This window comes from Dermacentor variabilis, chromosome 3 (assembly GCF_050947875.1).
Source record: "Dermacentor variabilis isolate Ectoservices chromosome 3, ASM5094787v1, whole genome shotgun sequence".
In the NCBI taxonomy this organism is placed as follows: domain Eukaryota; kingdom Metazoa; phylum Arthropoda; class Arachnida; order Ixodida; family Ixodidae; genus Dermacentor; species Dermacentor variabilis.
The window spans coordinates 154,008,517-154,032,203 of NC_134570.1; the positions used below are offsets into that span (position 1 = coordinate 154,008,517).

At 46.8% G+C, this 23,687-nt stretch overlaps 1 protein-coding gene across 1 annotated transcript in view; it reads left to right on the forward strand.

Annotated features, from left to right (window-relative positions):
* The first annotated feature begins 19,341 nt into the window (after positions 1-19,341).
* Positions 19,342-23,687, forward strand: part of LOC142576425 (fatty-acid amide hydrolase 2-like) — a 65,918-nt gene continuing 61,572 nt past the window's right edge. Inside the window, exon 1 of the mRNA XM_075686555.1 lies at positions 19,342-20,288. Within this exon, the coding sequence (XP_075542670.1) occupies positions 20,100-20,288 (189 nt within the window). The 5' untranslated portion in view covers positions 19,342-20,099. The remainder of the gene's footprint in view (positions 20,289-23,687) is intronic.

A 23,687-nucleotide genomic window follows, 5' to 3' on the forward strand; every position in this document is an offset into this window, starting at 1 on the left:
AGATTCATTGGTTTGGCTGTGGGTTCCACTTATAGCTCCCGACCTTTCTTCTAAGCTGCTCCCACGATATCATGGACCTTACCGTGTTATTGCATAAACTTCCCCCGTGAACTATGTCGTCGAGCCTGTGTCGCCGTCTTCTGATCAGCGCCGTCGCGGTCGCGAAACTGTTCACGTAGATCGGCTCAAGCCCTTCTACGATCCATCTATGCTACCTTATGCTTAGATGGCCAGGATGGCGCCTATTTTTCCGTGGGACAAATGTAACGAAGAAGAAGCGCCGGTTAGCCCGGCGCATTTCCAGCGTATGAAATGTAAAGAAGTAGTGCCGGTCAGTAAGGCGCATCACCAGCGCTTTACGCTCGGGGCCGCTACTAAATGCTCGCAGGGTTTTGACTACCACATCGAGTTCGACCTCTCATTCCTTGTGTACCCTGTCAATAAACACCTCGATAATGCAATTATTTTACGGGACAATGTGCTTAAATAGCGACACGAAAGTCGTGCTTCCAGGAAGCAACACGACTAAACGACATCTTTAAGGTAAATTTAGAAATGGTTTTAGGCGCGAAAAGTAAGACACGGACAACAGAATAAAAGACGCAGACAGGCGCACACTTGCAACTGATTTTCATTTTCCGCGATGCTTCACTTATATACACTAAGACATGCGAACAGGAACATGCACAGGTGAGGTCACATGAGATAGAAACCAAACCTAATCATATCCTATCAGCCAGGAAACTAAACTCATTCTCGTGAAGAGACAATGACGGAACGCTGATACACTGGTCACCAAACTTTCTGATATACATCGCCCCTGCTAGTTCCCGTGCCACCGGTGCGCGCAGGTCAGTGTCTTTTATTCTGTTGTCCCTGTCTTACTAAAACCATTCCTAGAAGCCATCTACCAACTAGCCCGGCAGCAGACGTTACTAAACTATGTTTAAGGTAACCGTGTAGTCGACCTTCTACTTTATAAGAAGAGATGACAAACTGGGGCAGAGCACTGGCCAGTCGTACTTGGAACACTGTGCGCAGGAAATACCCTGAACATCTCGAAGGCACAAAAAATAACGATTTACAATCTCTCTAGAAATAAATTGGGCAAACTCAAGCCCCAATCGCGGACACGCCGAAAAAGTTTCGTCCAACTTGCTCGTTCCCATGTCAATCTCCATATAAACACGACAAAAAACCGGTAAAGTCTTTGCACATTCGTTCGAAAGCAGTGGATAACGTACAACAAGTACCACAATTTAGTTCTTTAAAACAAATTGCAAACTGTAGCACGAGCGAAGATAGCCAAATCTTCGCCCTTCCATTTTTCGGCTTTTTCTCGGATTTCTTCTATTTGTCTCCGCCAGTAGTGTTCTAAGAGTACTCTTAAATACTTCACCGGCGTTGTTGCCCACTGCACATCTAGGAAAAACTGTGGTGTGAGATCTCAATCTCCATGCCAAGAGCAAAGACATTTTCCCCAATTGACTGCACTTCCGCTTACCTCGCAAAAGCATTTTACAACGCAATAACCTCCGCAATACATTCGAGACTTGAACAAAAACAGCTATATCGTCTGCATAGGTCACAACGCGTACATCACATGCATGAAGTCTCAAGCCACTAAATTGCACTGCGGTTTATAATACCTAGGGAAAAGCTTTCAATAAACATGCAAGAAAGAAGAGGAGAGAAATAATGCATCCATGGGAGAATGAGCGCCGCACTTGGTTGAGATCCCCTACTTTGTTGTTAGCATCCATCCGAGTACCACAACCACTGCAGGCCATAGGAACAGCTTCTGTTATTACTGTACCAGCATTCGCATGTTCTAAGACAGTTATAACCAAGTCATGTGGCACGCGGTCAAAGGCCTTCTCCAAATCAATCTGAAGCATAACGACTGCACCCTTCATGACATCGCAACACTAATACACGCCTCGCTTTGTGAATGTTGGTAAAGATGCTTCTGACCTTTATTCCAAATGTTTCAGGCGGGCCTACTATTTATTTTATTATACTATGCATTTTTCTCGCCACTGTCTTCTTAAAAAATTAGTAATCTACGTTTGTCAACCTTATCGGCCCATAGGATGATACCGGTCGAAGTTTGATAGAAACTTTCGTTTTAGGAGCAAAAATAGTACGGGGAGTGAGAAATGATGGAAGCCGAGATTTAGACTGAAAGGCTTCGTTGAACAAGCGCCGCAGTATTGGAGATATTTCTCCCTTGAAGGTCTTACACAAAGCAGCACTTAGCCCATCACATTTAGGTCTTCCATCGCGTTATCTACCTCCCCTACCGAGACTCAAAGTTCCAATCTATCCTTTGTTTCGTCATATAATTGTGGCATGGACAAAAATTCACTTTTGGAGTGGTCGCTATCTACCGTACCTAATGAAAACAGAGCACTCTAATACTCGTAAAAAACTTGCTCAATCTCGTCTTTCGCGTTTTAATGAAAACCCCACTTAAGCTTATCAGCTGGCAAGTCACGTTTTCTACGTGCTTTAAAGCTTCTAATCATAGTACATGTATCGTGCTTGTAATATTAGTACCTTTTTTGTTCTTTTGATGTTTGTTAAAGCAGGTAACCCGACGGCGCCAATCTAACGCGCTTAGCAAACCGAGGTCAGAACAGTCAAAACACGTTCTCTTAACGTTTACGATGTCGTCGCTTTGTCGTCAGGGCTTCGTCACCACGCCGCGACACAAACATCGGCCCAGCCACTAGCCCCACGAGCTGTCGCCGCTTCGAGCAACGGAACAAAGGCAGAGAACTTTGCGTCGCACAGCACCACTGCAGGTTACAGAAACTGAGCTTGGAACGAAACTAAAACTGCAAAGAAAAAGAAGACCTGTGGACTAGTTCCTCAGTGAACAGAATACCAATCCATAGCCTGTACTTCTCGTCATTCCCATGATAGTCGAACGATCGCAGCGCCAGATTTCCCTTTTGTTATAGTAGTGTGAAACTCTATGTTGACGACCAAGCGTCCTGCTTCTACAAGCTTCTTTTTAGCTTTATCCGTCCGAGGTTAACGAGCCAGACATGGGACATCTGGGATAGCGTCCTTGATGACCTAAGAGAACTACTTGCTGGGAAAGTTGGTATTGAGTCATTACACCTATTTTTAAGGAGCCAAAAAACCACACACAGCACAAACAACGGGCGCTGTGTCCCGTTGTCCTCTCTTACGAGGTGTGCGCTGTTTTTTTGGCGCCTAAAAATAAGTGTAATGAGTCATTGATGACGCCGGCGCTTTGCAGGGGCTTTAGAAAGCCTTCGACGCGATATGGACGATCTGAGATGTCGCAGTGCAGCATGACTGCACGCTTCATAGCTTAATCCGATGAAACACAGGGCAGAATAATCCTGTAGTCCTTGGGCGTGGAAAACGACGGGATAACACGGCCGTTGACGACAACTCTCGCCGCTCGCTCGGAGGCAACCATCCCGCGTCAGCACGCGTCGGTGACCGGAAGCAGAATGCTACGCCACGAACACATGCATCGACATGTGGCATAGAACACCGTTATGGATTTCTTGTGGGCGAGCCAGCGTGTTGAGACACTTGGTTCGTTTCAAAATGGCCATCTCATTAGGTTGAGCCTGTGCAGTTAGCAGCGATTGTGCGTGTTTGCAGAGTATTCCGCACTTCGAAAAGATTATATTGCTCTGAAAATCAGGAAAATGAAGACACAGAAAAGCGTAATAGACAAAGCCTCAAGAACCTCTGAATCCACAAGTACGAATATAAGACATAGCTACATAGCTATGTACTTCCCATCATTTCCATGGTGACTGAACGATCGCTGCGCCAGAATTCCCTCTAGTATTTATTGTAGGAAACTCTATGCCAGCAATTGAGTATTGATGATTCTTTGAAATCCCTTTTCAGAGCACTGTCCACCTTCACTTCGCATCAATCTTACTTTTGCTTCGCATTCTATCTCGAGTTTTGCGCCACAACATTGAAACGCTGGAAGAAATTACCGGGAAAAATGTGGTGAGCTGAAAACCATTGAAGAATGCGATGCAGAAAATGATATTCGAACCTACATGATTATGCCATTAATTATAAATTTAGCTCAATGGATTTTCTTCTTATCTATTAGTTCTTACTTGGTGCAGAATACACTTTTTGTTTGAATATAATGAGAAGTGTAAATTATGAGTCAATAATTTCGCGAGTAACTTTGTTGCAGCATGCCGAGCAATAGAATTCATCCTTGAACGTGGCACCTGGTACGAGCCATTAAGTGCAGAGACACGGTTTGGTATGCGTTCATGAAATTCTCAAATATGTCAACGCAGTTCAAAATTTAATTTAAGGACTCAAGAGACGGGATAAAGAAGTCAATGCCGTTCATTCCGGCTCCTGGGTATGATATTGGCATAAATTTCTCGCTAAATTGAACGCTGTGACGGATATTGTGTTCAGCGTCACATTCAGCCACTGTTACGCCGTATAGGGGTACGGAACGAACAATACCTGGCTTCATTCGTTTCGAACAAGATCACATGGTCTTACCCCATAGTTCGAATACAAGCACTGGAGAGCAACAGTGCCGTCCTGGCGCGTAACAGTACCGTCAATGTTGCAACTATATAAAGCACTGTTTTTGGGCTTCCTGCGGTACAGCTTACCTGTAATAGGAAATACTTGCACTACGAATATTCGCAAACTCCAGAGCGTGCAAGCCCAAGCACTCAGGACTTGTCTCGGTCTTCCCAAAACAACGTCATCGGTTGCGACAGTGGCCATAGCCAGAGACGCTCCTTTGACAGTGTACATTGATACAGATGTCCTGAGAGCGCACATCCGACACCTGACTCGGATTCCCTCACACCATCTTGCGCAAGCAAAAAGGCCACTTTCAACTTTTGCTAAAACTATTGTAAGACATCAGTCGTACTTGCCATCAGAATTTACGCCCGCTACACGATTGGCAGATCCATTGTGGTGTCTGCACCGGCCGCAAGTGCAACTGACAATTCCAGGAATCAGAAAAAAGCTGGAGCGCCATTGCAAGCTGTGAAACAATCAACTTTGGAGCACATTCACAACGTGCACAGATTCTGGCAACATGTCTACACAGATGGTTCAGTAAAACTCAACAGCTCTGCTGCTGCAGTCATCATCCCGGCACAATCTGAGGAAATCAAAGTAAGAACTTCATGTGTGACCACTTCGACGGGTGCAGAACTCGCGGCGCTCCGTGCTGCACTTGATTTCATTAAGCGGAAGCCACCGCAACAATGGACAGTCTTTAGTGACTCCAAGGCAGCCCTTCAGTGCATACGAAGCCCAATGCGCCACGGACCGAATGAACAACTCGCCTCAGAAATTCGGCACATATATCATCAAAGCTATGACAAGGGACACGACATATTCTTTCAGTGGCTTCCAGGTCATTGTAACATCAGCGGGAATGACCACGCCGACGAAGCCGCCCGCTCTGCACATGAAAGTGGTCAACGAGTATTCATTCCGCTTTCGCGAACAGAAGCTGCGGCTGAGCTGCGATTGATGTCCCGTGAGTGTACTTTGCCTCTGTGGGACTCAAATGTTTTCACCATGTGTCGGTTGCGTTCATTGTCTCCGGACATACAGATGCACCTCCCGCCTGGATTACCACGATGTGAACAGACCATGCTCTACCGTCTGTGGCTAGGCGTTGCCTTTACAAACACCTATGCTTTCCTCATAGGACTGGCCAACAGCCCCACGTGCGACACATGTGACATCGACGAGACGCTCGCGCACATTATCTGTGTCTGCCCGCGATACAGTGCTGAGAGACAAGTGATGTGCAGAGCACTGGACCAGTTGGACAATCGTCCACTTTCAGGACTAAAAGCTTTAGGCCAATGCTCCGAAAGAACATCCGCGTTGAAGGCCTTACTCGCGCTATTAAGGTTCTTGTGGTCTACGGGGCTTCACGACAGACTCTAAAAATGCCGCTCCCTACCGCTGTGTAGAGTACGCGCTTTGTTCGTGCTTGTCTTCCTTTCTTTCTATCTCCCCCTTCCACTCTGTCTCTCTTTTTATCCCCCTTAACCCTTCCCCCCGCGCAGGGTAGCCAACCGGAACTACCTCTAGTTAACCTCCCTGCCTTTCTCTGCATGATTTTCTCTATCTCTCTCTGGAGAGCAACGAGGAGGAGGAACTAATTTTCTCGAGAGTAAATGAAAGGGGCGCAAACCGGCTGGTCTTCCTGTTTGCGCCGGAAACCGTCCCTGCGGATTCCGCTGCCTGCAGGGCCCGCCACGCTAGCTGCTGCTGCTCCCGCCTGTCCGAGCTAGGCAACAGGACATTTCACTGTTCCAAAATCAGGAATTGGAGGAGCGCTTGTAGCGTGAGGACACATTGTGGGGCAGACGGAGGCGTAGACGGCACGGTGAGGACATTTACACAACGAGACGTACTCAACTTTATCCGAGTGATTGAGCATCTCAATATGCGGCGTCTTTTCGCCTTCTTTATTATTGCTTAAAGAAAGAAGAGTGGCAATGTTGGCTGGGAAGCCATGTATTTCTGTGCCCAACGCCGGATACGCATAGCGTTCCTGTTCATACAGGGTCCCTATATGCCGTTTTTCAAAGCGTAGTTAGAAATGGCAGCAGTGTAAACCAACCCAGATGTGGCCATATTCAAAGCTCTCAATTAACACATTGTCCTCTGTGCGTGTCTGTATCGTATTTAGGAGGTGTACGGATATACGGTTCTTGGACCCAATGTTACATCCGATTATTCCTTAAGCTTGGTCGCAACTTTCACATTAACAGGCGGTTATCGCTACAACTACAGGGGCGTACCATAAGCATCGAGATGAACATACAATGTAATACGACGGTTGCGGCGAGGTCCCTAAACTGGCCACAACGGTCTCTACGCAAGATGAATTTTATACATCGGGCGTAGTTTGTGCTAGAGTGGGCACACAAAGTGGCAACCACGTGAGGCATATTTGCGACGTCTAGAGAGAGAGAGAGAGAGAGAGAGAAAGAGAGAGAGAGAGAGCGATGTTTACTTTATCGGCATAGTAACATTTTGTGCCGATAATGTCGGAAAGCCTACACTTCTTTCTCGATATTTCTTTTCTAGTATTTTGCCTGCCTTCTCTCTAAGGCAATAATTTCCTGCCGTGCCACTTCCTACGGAGTAGCGTCTAGTCAAATGTACGCCGACTAATTACACTGTTTTTCGACAAATACTTTTCTCTTTCTGGGTGTCAAATAGGTCATGAAGGCAGGCAATCTGCAATCTTGGTGGTCAATGCGCAAAAGAAAAAAAAAATACATTCTTGATGAACTGAAAGGGATGATTACAGTGTAGACAGCAAGCCTATTTAGTCGATATCTATAAACAAGTTCATACGCGACGTCCGTATCATTAGTATACTTCACGCAACAGCCAGGTTGCAAGTAATAATGGTCACAATTTCGACCCCAGGCCATGCAACGCTAATTATAGCTGAGGATGACATTCAGACTAATACCCCTGTCAAGCGGGCAAGTTAAGTGCACTTACGGAGAGTGTCACTCGGTTTAAACGCACTTTCTCATATTTAAATGTCGCAATTACAGTGTACTCACAGAAGAATCCAGTCCGGTCGGAGTGCGTTCACGGAACGCACTTTGTGGGCCGAGGGCGTAGCCTGGCTGCCAGCGGTTTTGATGGTACACAATGTAATCCATAAAAAAGGACACAGAAGTTAATTTTAGTTGTTCAACAGCTTTTAATTAAATAATTAAAGCATAACTCACTCATAGTCTCAGCATCAAATGCCGCCTCGTCGCACGCTGCCATGTTGTTCTGAATTGGCTAGGATTCGTCCTTGCCGGCATTGACTTGCAAAACTCTTATAATAAAAAAGTCTTTTCGTTTTTTGTTGAGAAAAAATAGATTGTTTCTTTTTATTTATAATATAACGAAAAACAATCACTTTTTTAGAAGTTTCTTTTCTTTTTAATCTACAGCTTCAAAAAACGCGCTCTTAGACCCTTCGCCATTTTTTTTACTGCGAGTGCTCACTGTTTTGTCGTTTAGCACCGCGTAGCCTAAAGTATCACTCAAGGTCCCGAAGTGCACTACCCGTAAGTGCACTTAACTTGCCCGCTTGACAAGGGTATAGGATTTCACACTGCGGTCACCGAGCATGCGCCAAACGCGCGATGACTCGGCGCTGGAAATATGTCGGCAGTACATCTTATGCTGCTGCCGGTCTGTATGCATAGATCTACGAAGTGAAAGGACCGCGAGTACAGGGCTAAACACACACGTGTCGTGAGGTTGACGAGGTGACCGGCCAAAGAAAGAAAAAAAGTACAATTGACAGGTTGCACGTTCACCCGACAAAACTAGCTCGGGCTTGTCGGATAAAAGCTTTAAGTCGCTGATAGAGATACGAATATCATTCTGTTGAGGATTGTTTTTGCGCGAATGTGCGTCCTACCGCCTTATGAGCTGAAATGATTGTTTTTGTATATTGTGATCGCGTACGTGTCTAGCACGAGTTTCCTGTTTTGGCACGATTCTTCGTTTCTGAAAATGTGTCGATAGACCATTGCATTTCTTTTCGGAACAGCTCAAGCGAACTCAAACTCCTTATCATATTGACGGCAAAAAAGATGAGGACAGCGGAAGAGAACGCGAAACGACATGGGCGGTGACTTACAGTTACATTTGCATCAAATAATCTGGACTCAGTCTCGCACGTGTAACCGCACGCTTTTCGGAAACACATAGTCACGTTCGTGACACGAGTTGCAGTCCGTGCTTTGACCTTTCTCCGAGGTGAGCATTCAAGAGGCGGCGCGATCACTCCACAGGTTCTAAAAGCAGCAAACTTCTTTTACATTTATTTGCATGACCTGACATTATTAAGCGACCAAAGACAGAGAGATACTCAGGGAACATCTCGCCTTCAAGTCTCAGTTTCTTCTTCCGTTCGCTGCCGCTTCCGACGCTCCCCTCGCAGGAGATGAGGTTTCCGGTCGCTTGCAGCATGCTCGCCACTTGGCACCCAGCTGGTGGCTGTAAACGGCGCGAGCAGCCCCCTTCCCCCACCTCCCCGACGAAATCTCACTCCCACTGTGACTCCTTCAAACTAGGACCAACACTTACACGGGCTCAACTCGACCCACTCTGACTCGAACCACTCGGAAACTGTGCTACATCTTTCAGCGTCTCTCAATCTGAGCAATCCCGAGTGAGTCGACCACACAAGGGAAAATAAATTCAATAACGGAAAGCAAATTAACAAGCTCATTGTTGCAGTACCTGCACGACACTTGTAGTGCGTTTACGTGCTGCCTGTATGTATTTGTTCACTACATATGGCTTGTTGGAAATCCGCAGAGTTGTAAAGAAAATAGTTGACACGAAAACGCCGGCACTGTTGAGTTTCGAACTTACGACCGCACGCTCGGAAGGGGAGTGCCTTAACCTCCGGGCTAAATACCTACTTTCTTCTTTATTTAATGGGAGCAGAATCTTCAGCAAAATAGAAAAACAAAGCGCTACAGAAATTTAATGTGACTGAAAACACATTCAGGAGTCAGGCAAGCAGGTGCAAGCGTCCAATTAAGGCATCCAGTAAGGCCCTCTTTCTTGTGCAACGCACACACACTCTACGAACGTAGGCAACGAATTGCTGAAGAAACGACTGAGGGCTTCGCCGTAGTTCAGCGTGTATGTCACACATTCTACTGCGCCAAAGACTATGTAGGCCGAGTACCATGAACACGTCATATGGCGGCTTACAGCGATCTTTAAAATGTAGGAAGCGAATTGTGTATGGTGTTACATCTAAATCCTTTTTAAGTGTTCATTGAGGAATGTTTCAGAAGAATACGGCGTCTCTACAATCTACAAAACAGTCATCAGTCGTTTCAGAATGTGTACACCAGCGGCAGTTTGTCGACCACGGCACAAAACAGCCCGCTTTTATAACCAGGTTTTGAGAGGAAGGGTTGCCTAATGTAATTTAAAAAAAATTATTTGATATCTGGAGGAATGATCATTCGATGGACACGCTTAAGTACATCTAGGTAATGGCATTCCAAGTAAAGCGTACGATAATGGCGAAGAGAAAACAATGTTTGTATATGTGCAGCAAAACCTTCTTTGCGGGAGGCAGTGAAAATATAATTCATACTAAAGCGAGCCTTAAGAAAACGAAAGCCTTCGACAACATCCTTCAAGAAGTCCCAAGGAGCCCGTGGTGCATCTCTGACTGATGATGAGACAATTATTTTTGGAAGGTAATTGATTAATCGAAGTTGTAACATCTCTCTTAGAAATAGACTGTTTACATCACGAAAGAAGAATAACTGGGAGACAAGTTACCTAATAAAAAGGTGAACTAGGTCAAGACCCCCACTCTCAATAGGAAAAAAGAAGCTATCACGTAGCATGGCCTCAACACGTGACCTCCATGCATAGTCAGCAAACACACAATGGAAAGCTTGCAACGTAAGCCGCGAGCAGTGTAATATATCAAGGACATACATAAGCCGAGCTGCTGGGAACACATTGCAAGCTTCAGCTCGGCTAAATATGGACAACTGCCGCCCCTGCTCGTTCTTAACCTTACGTTGCACTTCTACAACTTCCGCCGAACAGTGTGGATTACTAGTGCGATATTGAGAGCGGTGCACACCTAAGTACTAAGTCTTGCCTCCACTGAATACCTGCGAAGTGGGCTGGCATCGTGCAAAATAGACCGAACCAAAACGTTCAGCTCTTCTCAAGGTTTACTGCTACACCAGAAGCTAAGCAATACAGTTGCGTAGTACGCTTCTCTTGTCAGCACAAAAGAAGGCTATGTCGTCTGCGTAGGCACGTACGTGGATCTCATTGGATAACAATTTGAAACCGTGAAAGGCATGACCCTCCAGAATTTATGCGCAAGGCGATTCTAATTAGAAAGCGAATAATAGAGGAGACAAGGGACAAACTTGCCTTACCGTCGCCCTCAGGTAGATTCGGATAGAAAACCATTAACTATTAGCCTTGTTATGCCATTAGCACAACAAATAGTGATGCCTTTAAAAAGAAGAGGCCCAATCTTTATGTGCTCTAACACACGAGCAAAACGTAGCAATTAACCTTATGAAACGCTTTTGCCAAATAAACCTGAACTATTGCGACCTGACCTGCACTTTCTGCTATACATTCTAGCCCAGACTACGCAAGGTGGATATTGGTCGAGATTGATCGTCCTCCAATGCCACATGTTCGATGGTCGCCTATCATTGGTTGTATCACATCTTGAAGGTGACTAGCTAATATCTTCGCAAATATCTTATAATCCACGTTGCAAAGTGATACGGGGTGATAACCCTCGACTTTCACCAATTTATTTGCATCGCAGTTTTTTGGGGTACCGCGCCCCCTTGATAGAGCGTGGTGGGTAGGCATCCAAGCTGGTAAGCTTCTTCATACACTTTAAACAGAAAGGGAGCCATTATAGTGCAAGAGCACTGACAAGATTTCTCACTCGAGCCATCAGGCCAAATAATTTCACTTTAGTTAGCGAAGCAATGGCTGCTTCAATCCTGTGATACATATGTCTCTGTTAACAACATCAACACATTCTTCTTCACTGAGCTGTGGCAGCGACGAAATAATTTTTTTCGTTACAGCTGCACTAGTATTAACTTTGTCACACTGAAGAATATTTTCATAATGATCCGTGAATGCTTTCATTCTTCCAGCCTAGTCATAAACAATCGCTCCGGCATACTCTATCTCGAGCCCTTGCTTCGACAGAGCATGCCGACGCTCATCACGAAGCGAACGACTACATGGCGGTTGCTCCAAATACCGACGAGTACGCGCTCGGACTAGTGCACCTCTGTATCTCTCAGTGTACACTGTCTGCAGTTGTGCCTTAATGTCGCAAATGTCTTCAAGGATGCAGGCATTCAAGTTCGTGTAGCTGGCCTAGCAACTTGCATAACTCTTTATCTTTTGCTGTTTTCTCAAAAGACGGTAAGTTGGCTTCTTCAATGGCTATCATTTTAACTTCTTGCTTGAATGTCTCCCACTGCGCAAAGAGAGATCAAGAACTGTGACTTGATAGTTCAATAAGAATATCTGGGAAGCGCTTTAGAAAAGGCTTGCGTGAGAGTAACACACTATTCATTTTCCATAAATCCCAGGTCATCCGCCAACTTTAAGATTGCCGGTTGCCGAAACAAACCGACACCAAAGAATGATCACTGAATAACGCAGGGTCACATTGTAACCGTATAGTCTAGGGAGGACAGATAATGATACATATACATTGAAAGTGTGTGTAGTGAAATGGGACTTTTTTCGTCTTCCTCTACATCAACAAACTGGTAGTCACAAGCCACGGCATTGAAAACATCAGCGCTGGTATCGTGGCACGGCGTTGTAGACGGCCGATCCTGTGCACTACACACTCCGTTAAAGTCACCTAAGACAACCAATATACAGTCAGTGCGAAAGTGCCGGGTCAGTGAAAGAAAGTAGTCCTCCATGTCACGTCTTCGCACGCAAAGAAACCTCCAAACTTGACTTTCCGTATTGTGTTGGGCTAAGGACCCACTTTTCACAGCGAAGTTGTTTATGTCTACCCTACGGGAAAATTGTAGCGGCGAACAGAAAAGCCCTGCGGCAAAGCCAACTTTCTCACGAATATCCTGTGGTCCTCAATCTAATGTAGGTATCTTGGGAAAAAATTATACAGAAATTCACCGCTAAGACGACTCTATCATTACGCCGAGTTTCATTTACTTGTCACACTTAGTTAGTTCACAGTGAAGTTGTAAACGTTACAGAATTCCCGTTTGCCGTCAATACATGGACATCTACAGATGGAGTATTGTTACAGAAAGCGGCTGTTACTCTTGTTTTATTGAATCTATCCCGAAGCAAATTATAGGACAATTAGCCGTTAAGACGACTTTATCATTACGCCGTATAATTACGTAGTTCACAGTGAAGTTGTAAATATTGTAGAATTCCCGTATGATGTCAATGCATGGGCTGTACGGGAGGGAAACGGACAGTCCCATGTTTGTCCGCTAGAATAAAATAGCTCATGCAAGTTTCATTCAGCTAATTAACGAGGAAGTATGCTTAATCGCAAATTACAAACAATCATGTTTTGCTTCGTGCACTCCTTTGGACTGCGCCCCGGTCAATGCATATCGTCGCTCGCGTCGAGGCTCGGTTTAACCACTACCTGCGTCTAAACGGCGCAACGTCGCAGCTGCGTCGACGATATATGCGCCTTGAGAGCAGCGTCGTAAAAGCCTTTCGCCGGTAGACGTGCGTATGCATAACGTAGTGCGCGACGTTGTACGCGCCTGATATTACAGCCAAGCTCTCTACGGCTCGGATCTGGTGGATGGCGTCCGCGCGCAGACGACATCTTTCTTTCATACGTGGGCCGATCCCGAAGGTAATGCAATCCCGTGCAAACCAGAGGCGGAGGCGAAGCAGGTTTTAAGCACTCCCCATACGTGGGCCTATCCCGAAGGTATTGAAATGCCGGGTGGACTTGCGGTGGAGGTGAAGCAGTCGTTAAGCGCTCCCCATACGTGGGCCCATCCCGAAGATAATGCAATGCCGTGCGGACCCCCGGCGGACGTGCAGTTCCCCATTAAGAGGAAGCTTCAGCTCGAGCCCAACTTCAACACAGCCTATTCAAATACATGTAAAACGCAAAAGTATTTTCTGAGATCACTCCTGGACCGATTCTAATGACATTTATTGTATTTGAGAGAGAAAGTTGAGCTGTAGTGACTGTTGGAAGCGGAATTTTGATTTAGCCAGAATTTTGTGAAAGGAACTCAAAAATTCGAAAGTTCGCAAAACTAAATAGACGCACGAAGTTTATAAATCAATCGCTCTGCGTCAAGAAGAGATATCGCGGTTCTGTAAAAGGCATCCATTATATCATTCAAAGCGGACAAATTCGATACGTCAATTTATGTCTTACGTGAATTTTTAACGTTGTGTGCAAAGGTTCTGCAAAAGATGTATTTCCATATTACTGAATCATTTAAAATTCATGTATAACATATCTATTTTGTCCGCTTTAGATGTACTAACAGACGCAATCCATATATTTGTGATATAAGCTTTCGTTGCTGAGTTAGAGAGTTGTAAACTTCAGGGTTCAGTTTTCCGAAAATGTTCGATTTTTGCCACTCTTTAATAAAAAAATTGACGATCTAAATAAAACATTCGAAGCCAGCAGTCACTAGATTTGAAGTTTTATTTTAAATGCAACAATGTTTGTCAAATTTGGTGCAGTGGTTGCCGATAAACCCGAATTCTCCTTTTACATGTGACGTCCCAGTAGGAACGGACCTTTATTGAGCCTGAGAGACGCGGTGAAGGCCCTCGGCACGGTCCACTATGATGATGCGCTACACGTATGATGAAGAAGAGGAGCACACACATGATGATGATAGTGTACAGATGATAAAGAAGTGCACAATAAATTCCCAGACTATTTGGATAGGAGCACCCGAGCTAAAGCTTCCTTTTAAGGGACTCACCCACACAACTTCGCTGATCATCCTTCACAAAGTAGGACACTGAACTTTTTCTTTATATTTCGCATAAATTACATATACATAATTTGTATATGTTTCTATAGTCGCAGACAAACAAAACCCTACACCAACATAACTGATACAACCATAGCAGCTTCGCAGGTAAGCCACCTTCACAGGGGAACAATGACTCTTTAACCTTTTTTTTTCTTCGTTGCTTGGAAATAGTAGTAGTGCCATGCGAAAATACACCCACGCTTGCAAAAAGTGTCCATATCTGAACCATTTGAATGTGTTGTAGTGGCGCTACAAAACAAATGTCAGAGGAACATAGTTTCTGTGAAGCCTTTGTTTAATGATTTGGTGATGGTGGAATAAAAGTCAGGACCATACCTGGAGCCCACATGGAGCTTTGTAGAAATTAGGAAAATTTCGATTTTGCAAAAGTTTAATGCCAAAGATGCCACTTTCCCTATGTGTTTCCGTTTTTGCGGGATGCACCTTCCGTTGGGGCGTTCCTTGACAGACCTAAATGCCACCGACACCTCTGAGGGCTCATGCACTTCCCTTCTCGCAATAGAGGCAGATAAGCAGTCAACCAGTTGATTAGGATGATGAGGAGCGATTAGGAGTTGTGCGGGTCTCATCACGGTTGATAATGGTTCGACGTGGATGAATAAGGTGCTAAAGAGCGACAAGCACTTATAAAGGTCGGATAGGATTGATAAGAACCGATAAGGTTGAGAAAAGTCGGATAAGTCCGATAAGGTTGATAAGGACTGATAAAACATGATAAGGGTCGGATCATGCCCGATAAGGTTGGTAAAGACAGATAAAGATTGATAAGGATCGGATCGATTGCCGTAAGGTTAACGACCGATAAGGGTTGATAAGAGTTGGATCGAGTCCGATAAGGATGATAACAACCGAAAGGCTTATACGGGTAGGATGTCTTATAAGGTTGATAGCGACTGATAAGGCTTGATAAGTGCTTATACTGGTCGAATCAAGTTTGATCAGATTGATAATGACACCGGGCTGCGTAAAGATCAAGAAGTGACACAATGTTTACGCCTACTTATAGAAATCCAGTGTAGTTTCTGCATAAATTTTTCTTCAACAGTGGGGCTTTGTTTTTGAGAAACCCTCAGAGTTTCCTTTATAGCTTCCTGCTACAATTCCGATGGATGACAGATAGTTTACTTTCATGGTATTTAATGTAAGTAGTAGAGCATTATTGCTTTTCATGGAGCTTTACTGCGCTGTCCACTATTCAGATCACAGTGCGACGTGTTCCCACAGAAAACATTTCCTCCCATGGACTCGTAATTATTTACCCACCTGACGTGGTAGCACACGAGAGTGGCAGGGTTGAAAATAAAAGAAAAATATTCTTATATTGTCAAGCTCCTCATCTCAAGGCCCGAATACGATGCAAACAAGACCAAGGAAGCACGGCACGAAACGTGCTCTGCTTCATTCCTTTGTTCTCGCTGTTTTCGTGCCGCGACATCACGAACTTATGAGCGGATGCAGTAACAACTGAATCGACTCGCATCGCTAATTTGGGTTTTGAGCAGGTGTGTCAAAACAAACCTATTGTTTATTTAATGCGAATCATTCCTTGGCTGATTCTTGGTACTTTGCGGCACGCAGGTTTCTGTATCCCCACGCTTTAGTAAGAAAGAAGTGATGTGTGACCGACAGTGTAATCGAAATTCTGCTGTGGAGCACAGAAGCTCGGTGGTATAACCATTAGACCATGATCACCCATTTTTCTCTTTATTGCATGGAAATATAAGCGATACAATGCGAACCTTGTTTACGTTGCGTTTAGATATACACGCGGTATACGAACGCACATGTGCTACGCAGTCCAGTGAAAGTTCAAAAATGAAGCAAACACAGACAAGAGTCCGGATGCGAAATCCACTCAGCAACTGGATTGAAGGTTCCAACCACACTACGCACTTGAACAGCCTCCTCTCGAAAGACAGAACTTGTCGAGCGAGGTGGCTCGGCATGGCTGTCCATAGTGCAGCTTCTTCATACTGAATATAGTTCTAATGGCATAAACAAATCATATGGTGTATTACTGATTGTCTTTCAGAAAGGAAGGAACAGGATACCGTAAGGTGTGAGATGGAGTTCTTCATTCTTTGGGTACTTGATGCACTAATCATCATCATCATCATCATCATCATCATCAGCAGCAGCAGCAGCAGCAGCAGCAGCAGCCTGGTTACGCCCACTGCAGGACAAAGGCCTCACCCATACTTCTCGAACTACCCCGGTCATGTACTAATTGTGGCCATGTTGTCCCTGCAAACTTCTTAATCTCATCCACCCACCTAACTTTCTGCCGCCCACTGCTGCGCTTCCCTTCCCTTGGAATCCATTCCGTAACTCTTAATGACCATTGGTTATCTTCGCTCCTCATTACGTGTCCTGCCCACGCCCCCCCCCCCCCATTTCTTTTCCTTGATTTCAACTAAGATATCATTAACCCGCGTTTGTTCCCTCACCCAATCTGCTCTTTTCTTATCCCTTAACGTTACACCCATCATTCTTCTTTCCATAGTTCGTTGCGTCGTCCTCAATTTAAGTAGAACCCTTTTCGTAAGCCTCCAGGTTTCTGCCCAGTACGTGAGTACTGGTAAGACACAGCTGTTATATACTTTTCTCTTGAGGGATAATGGCAACCTGCTGTTCATGATCTGAGAATGCCTGCCAAACGCATCCCAGCCCATTCTTATAATTCTGATTATTTCAGTCTCATGATCCTGATCCTCAGTCACTACCTGTCCTAAGTAGATGCATTCCCTTACCACTTCCAGTGCCTCACTACCTATCGTAAACTGCTGTTCTCCTCCGAGACTGTTAAACATTAGTTTTCTGCAGATTAATTTTTAGACCCACCCTCCGGCTCTGCCTCTCCAGGTCAGTGAGCATGCATTGCAGTTGGTACCCTGAGTTACTAAGCAAGGCAATATCATCAGCGAATCGCAAGTTACTAAGGTATTCTCCATTAACTCTTATCCCCAATTCTTCCCAATTCAGGTCTCTGAGTACCTCCTGTAAATACGCTGTGAATAGCATTGGAGAGAACTTATCTCCGTGCCTGACGCCTACTCGGGGGCTGTCTATATATCTGTGTTTCTATATGTGCTTGTATCTAACCGTTTTACAGCCCACCTGGGTCACTGGGTACTCTGCGGTTGAAAGTTAGTGCATCGGGCTGCTGTGATGAGGTAACACAGTTCGAAATCAACCATCGGATCAACTTGGGCCACCTAGCATGTAACAATGTGCATATACGTGCCTCTATTCAACGAAGCTCTTTCACGCCGACATGAGTCGCTATTAATGTGGTTGTCACGAATCGAGCGATTGCAGCGGAGCGCCATAACCTGAGGACCAATGTAGCAGGCTCTTAGAACGGACAAGCGGGTGCCGTGCTTGCCCCGCAAGCAAGCGCCGCCCAACTTTATTTTCCTCATCTTTTGCAGTGCCCACTGAGAGCGCCAAGCTTTAAGGTCCGCTCGTAGCAGCGTCGGTGGGCGCTACAGGGCCCCCCGCCAAGAGGGAATGGCGAAATGTAGTCGTAGATGAAGTTGAGACGGTGCTGTCTTGGTTACATGCAGATCCGCGGACACGCCGGCTAAATCCGCGTAGAGCTCCGTGGGAGGCGTCTCGAGGTAGGCCGGTTTGAGGCAGTGTAATTAGGCTACCTTTTCGCGACCATTCAATAGGATGGTGGTGGACTTCGGCATATTGTGGAGGACACGGTGCGACCCATTGTAGGCGGGTGTAAGAAGTGCCCTTACAGCATCTCGTCTGAGAAAAATGCGGATTGCAGACACAAGGCCCGAATGCACAAAGATGCTGTGGTCCGAAGGTCAAGGCGGGACGGGCGCAGTTGCTGAATGCAGTCCTGTAGGCATGAAGGTACTGCAGCGGCTGGCGCGAGGCGGTCGAAAGAACGAACAAGTCTACAGGAAGCCACAGAGGTGCACCATAGACGAGTTAGGCCGGAGAACAGCCAAGGTAACGACGGAAGACAGCGCGTAGGCCGAAAAGCACCATAAGAAGGTAGTCGACCCAGTGCTCCCGATCTAGGTGCGCAGTGAGGGCAGCTTAGCTGGCGGTGGAGCAGCTCAACCATGCCGTTGGCACAGGGATAATATGCTGTGGTACGCCAGTGTTTAGCGCCAAGCAGGTAATTGAGGGAAGAGAGTAAAGTCAAACTGCCGCCCGCGATCAGTGGTCACAATGCGGGGGCCGCCGTAGCGGGAAGCTTATGCTGAAACGAAGGCTTCGGCGACAATTTCCGCAGTGGTGCCCGGTATGGGCATGGCTTCGGGCCAACGGCTGAAGCGGTCAGTCAATGTTAGATTGTACCGGCAGTCGTGAAAGGGAGGAAGTGGTCCAACCAAAATCAAGATGGGCAAGGTCAAAGCGACAGTCAGGAAGCAAGAAAGCCTGCGTGCGACGGGTCACTTTGGTGGTCTGGCACGCGAGACACGAACGTGCCCACAGGCGAACATCGGTGTTAATGCTTAGCCAGGCGTAGCGCTGTGTAACGAGGCGTTGCGTGGCTTGGATGGCACGTGTCCTGAAGGGATTAAAACACTGCTTGACGGAAGGCAGCCGGGTGAGCTGTGGTTGCGAGGACAGGGGAGATTCGGAGACACGCGACGGCGTCCTACTCAGGTGCACCGCCGCCACACGAACACACAGCGAGAGAGAGAGAGCAATCCTCCACCGTGCGGGCGCGCCGGCGCGCTGACGCGAAGCGCTAGCGGAGTTCGGCTGGCGAGGTCGCGAGTCCGGAACTCTCCCTCCAACTGACGTTGGGAGAAGTGAGACAGAGAGAGCGCGCGCTCTCGGTCAGTCGGTCGGTTGGTTTCGCCGTTATATCTGAGTGCTTCGCTCGCCAGAGCAGTGGGGCGCGTCTCTTTCTCGTCACCTGGGACCTGCCTCCTCCGTCCGGCCTCGCCGTACATAAGCGAGAAAGTGCCTCTTCCGCGTTTTCCTTTCTTTGGCCCTGCCACGCGCTGACCCGCTTCGACTCGCAGCTTGGAAACCCTACGCGTGCGCGCGGGGGCGTCTTCCGCACCTCTTTTAAGCCGGTGTGCCCTGCCGGAGAAGACTGCGCTGGCTTTGCACCTAACCGCGCACGACGGACTTTCACTTCGAGCGTTTGCGCGTGTGCTCCTAAGTGTTCGGTGCTCGCCAGCGACTCCTTACGCATTTGCCTGGTGCCGGCGTTTGCGCTCGACGTCACCTCTTGGGCGCCGCCGACGTGCGATCGAAGCCTGATTCCTCGGCTTGGCCGTGCTCGCGTGTACTGTGGGCTGTACCCCGCGAAGAGGGTGCTCGTTCACTGGTCGGGTAATACCGTCGCCGCCGAGTTGCGTCGCCGATGCCCTGAGTGTCACGCATACCGTATACGCTTGGAATCGGTTTCTCGGTTGGCGCTTCGTGAAACGTCTACCCAGGTGGGTCTCCCAAGGATCGAGTGGTACAGCGTATTCGAGAGTTGACGTCATGGCTGCCGCGGTGGCGACGGTGCAACTGCTGCTCTCCGAGCTCCTGATGCGTGTGCTGGACCGCATCTCCGAGTTGCTGCTGTTCGTGGCCAACCTGACCCGGCGGAGGCAGCGCGTCCAGGGCACGCGCGACCCGCTGCTCCTTGCGCCGGCCGTGGTGCTGGCCGACGCCATACGACACGGTCGGGTGAGTAGATGAACCCTTTCCTTACCAGTACGGCGGCCCATGCATAGTGGTTTCATACAAAGTGTACGTACCAGAGCGAACTTTCACCCTAGCTAGCGTCTACGGGAGCTGCGACTATGGCAGTCGAACCAGCACGGGAATGGTGGTCGGCGCACGTGTTGGCCTATACTTCCGTCAGTCTGGATTCAAACGGACTTGCGACTTCGCAAATCGATCATTTTCGACGATGTATTGCGCTATAAGTGCAACAATGCAGAGTCTTTTAGCTTTCCGCGTTTAGAAAAAAAGAAAAGAAAAGCATTGCTTCAGACTTCGAGGCAATTAAAGGCAGATAAAACGCAGTAAACAAAGCCGCAAGAACGTCTGAAGCCGCAAGCATGAAGATCAGACAAATCTATGTACTAACCATTATTAACCCCGTAGCTGAACGATCGCAGAGCAAGTGTTACCTCTAGTAGCTGTATTGTGGAACTGTTTGGCTACAGGAGCTCGTTCGTGACACCGGGACACTTCCAGTCAGGCGTATTCGCCACCCAAATGTACCAAGAAAAAAAGTATCATATTCCATAATTCACTAAAGGTACACTCCAGTGATGTGATAAAAAACAAACAAATAAAAAAAAGCATACACACACGTGAGTGATGCGTCGAGCTGACATATGCAGCTTTCATGTGCATGTAGAAATAAAATTTATTCATCTAACAACGTTCTGACTGCTTAACAATGCTGGTGCTAAATGGGGTATCCTGTATATTTGCTGGTGACTGCAATTTGTATTGTTTTCGTTATCCGCTAAATTGATGAGAAAGCGAAACCCCCAAGTCTTATGGGGGGAGAGAGAGAGACAGCAAGGAGAGGAATGTCAGGTATTGGCGTGTACTTGTGCTGCAAACACATCCACTGCCACTTTTTGTTAGCGTGCCCTAGAAATGTCGTTATACCGGCTGTGTGACATCGAACATCGCACTGGATGCTTGACGCGATGTGAAACCGAAACGACAAACTCTCGAGGAAAAGAAAGCCTGCCAGTCACACTGCAAGGTCTGCACTCCGCGGGTAACCAGAACCGCCATGCTGGACAAACTCTCTAGGGAAACCCCGTCAATCACATTCGACTAGGCACATCGCGGAGCGGAAACCTTACGCTAGGAAACACTCCAGAGAAACCTTGTCAGTTAGGTTTGGCCAGTGGGAATGAAGCTGCGTTGGAAAGAAGCTCTCTAGGGAAACCTTGTAATGTTCCTTAGGTTACGGCTAATTCCGCTTAGATTCGTGTTTTGCGAGGTGAAGGGTGCTTTGGAGAAAAAAAAAAGCAACAGGGGCTGTATTTTGTGAAACCAAACATGCAGTGTGGGCAAATTCCTGCAGTAAGAAGCTGCGGACGATACGAGGTCGGGACAGAGTGTTATTGAAACAGTATCATATAACAACACAGTAGATACATTAACGTAAGGCTCAAAACTCACTCTTAGTCGATCCAATTTCTAACGGGCTCCAGTGTGAGTAAGCACACACTTGACGTGCACACAGGCCTCTTCGTGCACAGCTACTCGCTCTAGCGCACTGTGCACTAGAAAGACACAAGAGCTTTGTGAAGACGAACACTTATTTGCGAACAGTGAGAAAAACGCAGGATTGTGCACATTACAATGCACAAAGCCAGATTAACTGTCTCCCGCTCTCTTTATCTGGGTCTCAAAGCACTTCGGTAGCAAATCAAGTTCGTCGACCAGCTCCATAGCCATCCAGTAATCCAAACATCCAGTGCAAGTCGCCCTTTATCCAGCTGCGAGGAAAACTTGCAGCATAGACCAGTGCACTGCGTTCGCAACTGCTGTTCAGACGTCGCTATTAAAACTATCTCTGCATCGAAAACTGTCACTCTCGTATATCTCGATGCGCTGCGACTTTGTACGCTAGAAGATCCTTCAGCAGCGGCGCCTTTAATTAATTTACTCACTACAGCGGCTAGTGAGGACACATGCGTTGTATTAGAGAATAGCTGACATTTAAGTGAATTTTTTTGGTTTTGCGTGCCAAAACCACAATTTGATTATGAGGCACGCCTTAGTGGTGGAATCCGGATTAAACGTGCCTCGAATGCACGGGAGACTGGTGTTTTTTTCATTTCGTCCCCCCATCGAAATGCGGTCGCCGCGGCCGGGATTCGTTCCGTGACCTCGAGCTTAGCATCGGAACATCGTAGCCGCTAAGGCACCGCGGCTGGTCAGACAGATTGTCCACGCCAGCCAATATATCGCGAAATGAAAGCACGCATGGAGCTGCGCAAAGTTGTTGCATTGGGGTGCATCGTAATCGTCGGGAATTTCTTTTTGACACACACACACACACGCAGTCATACCAAATCGGCCCCTCGGTTAACCTCCTTGCTGTTTGTTTATATATATATATATATATATATATATCTGATTTGAGGGCACCGATCATACTCCATCTTCGTTCTCTTTGTTACCGTGTTATCAACATGCGCGTCGACGCATCTCCTCCTTTATGCATTCTCAGGCTTTTGTCAGTGGCCCGACATTATTGTAGGTGGCGCGGACGCTCCTTGCTCTGCAATTCCCGAAGGTGAGCCGTACACAGCGGCTACTAGCTTACGGAGTACTCCCGTTGCGCAACGCGGCGTCAAGGTCTCTCGGATAGCGTGGCGCCGTAGTGGACGCCAACCCTTTCGCAGATAGACGTCTGCGTTTTTCCTTCCCGCTCGGTGAGAGTAGAGCACGCGCGCTGTCCTCCTCGCGCTCCCGGAAGATGAGGGCTCTTCAAGCCTGCTCATGACCTCGCCCCTCAACGAACACAAGGAAAAGTGGTGCCAGCCGGCTGCCTCATTTTTCATCACCGGGCACACTTGCTCAGTCTGTAGAGTATTCGTTAAGTAAGATCGTGTCCGTCCGGAGAAGCTGGCTTATCTCAAGTCTCTTTTATCTCTCTCTCTTTCTCTTTAGCGGCCCAACTGTTTCACGCCTTCATTCGACTTGGTTGCCTTTAGCGTTGTGGATGGCACACGCAGCCGCGGCTAACCAGGAAGGCGATTTATAGACTGGTTCATTAATTTAATACATATTGAGAAGCATTTGCAACAGGTTCAGTAGGTCGTCCGCTTCTTCACAACGTTAAGTTGTTTAGTGTTGACTGTTTGGTTGTTAAGCCTGCGTATCTATTCCTTTCTTTTCCCTCCTCTAAAATTTTAGTGAATGAAGCGCGATGATGGATGAAGTAAAAACTTTCAGCTCTTTAGCAGTCCGCTATACCTAACAAGGTGCGGTCACTTGCAATTAAAAATAAAGATCACAGAAATAAAAGATATCACCTTGATCGTAGTCACACATGTAGACCATAGAAAACAGTCTTCTTATGTTCACAGAAATTTCACAAGC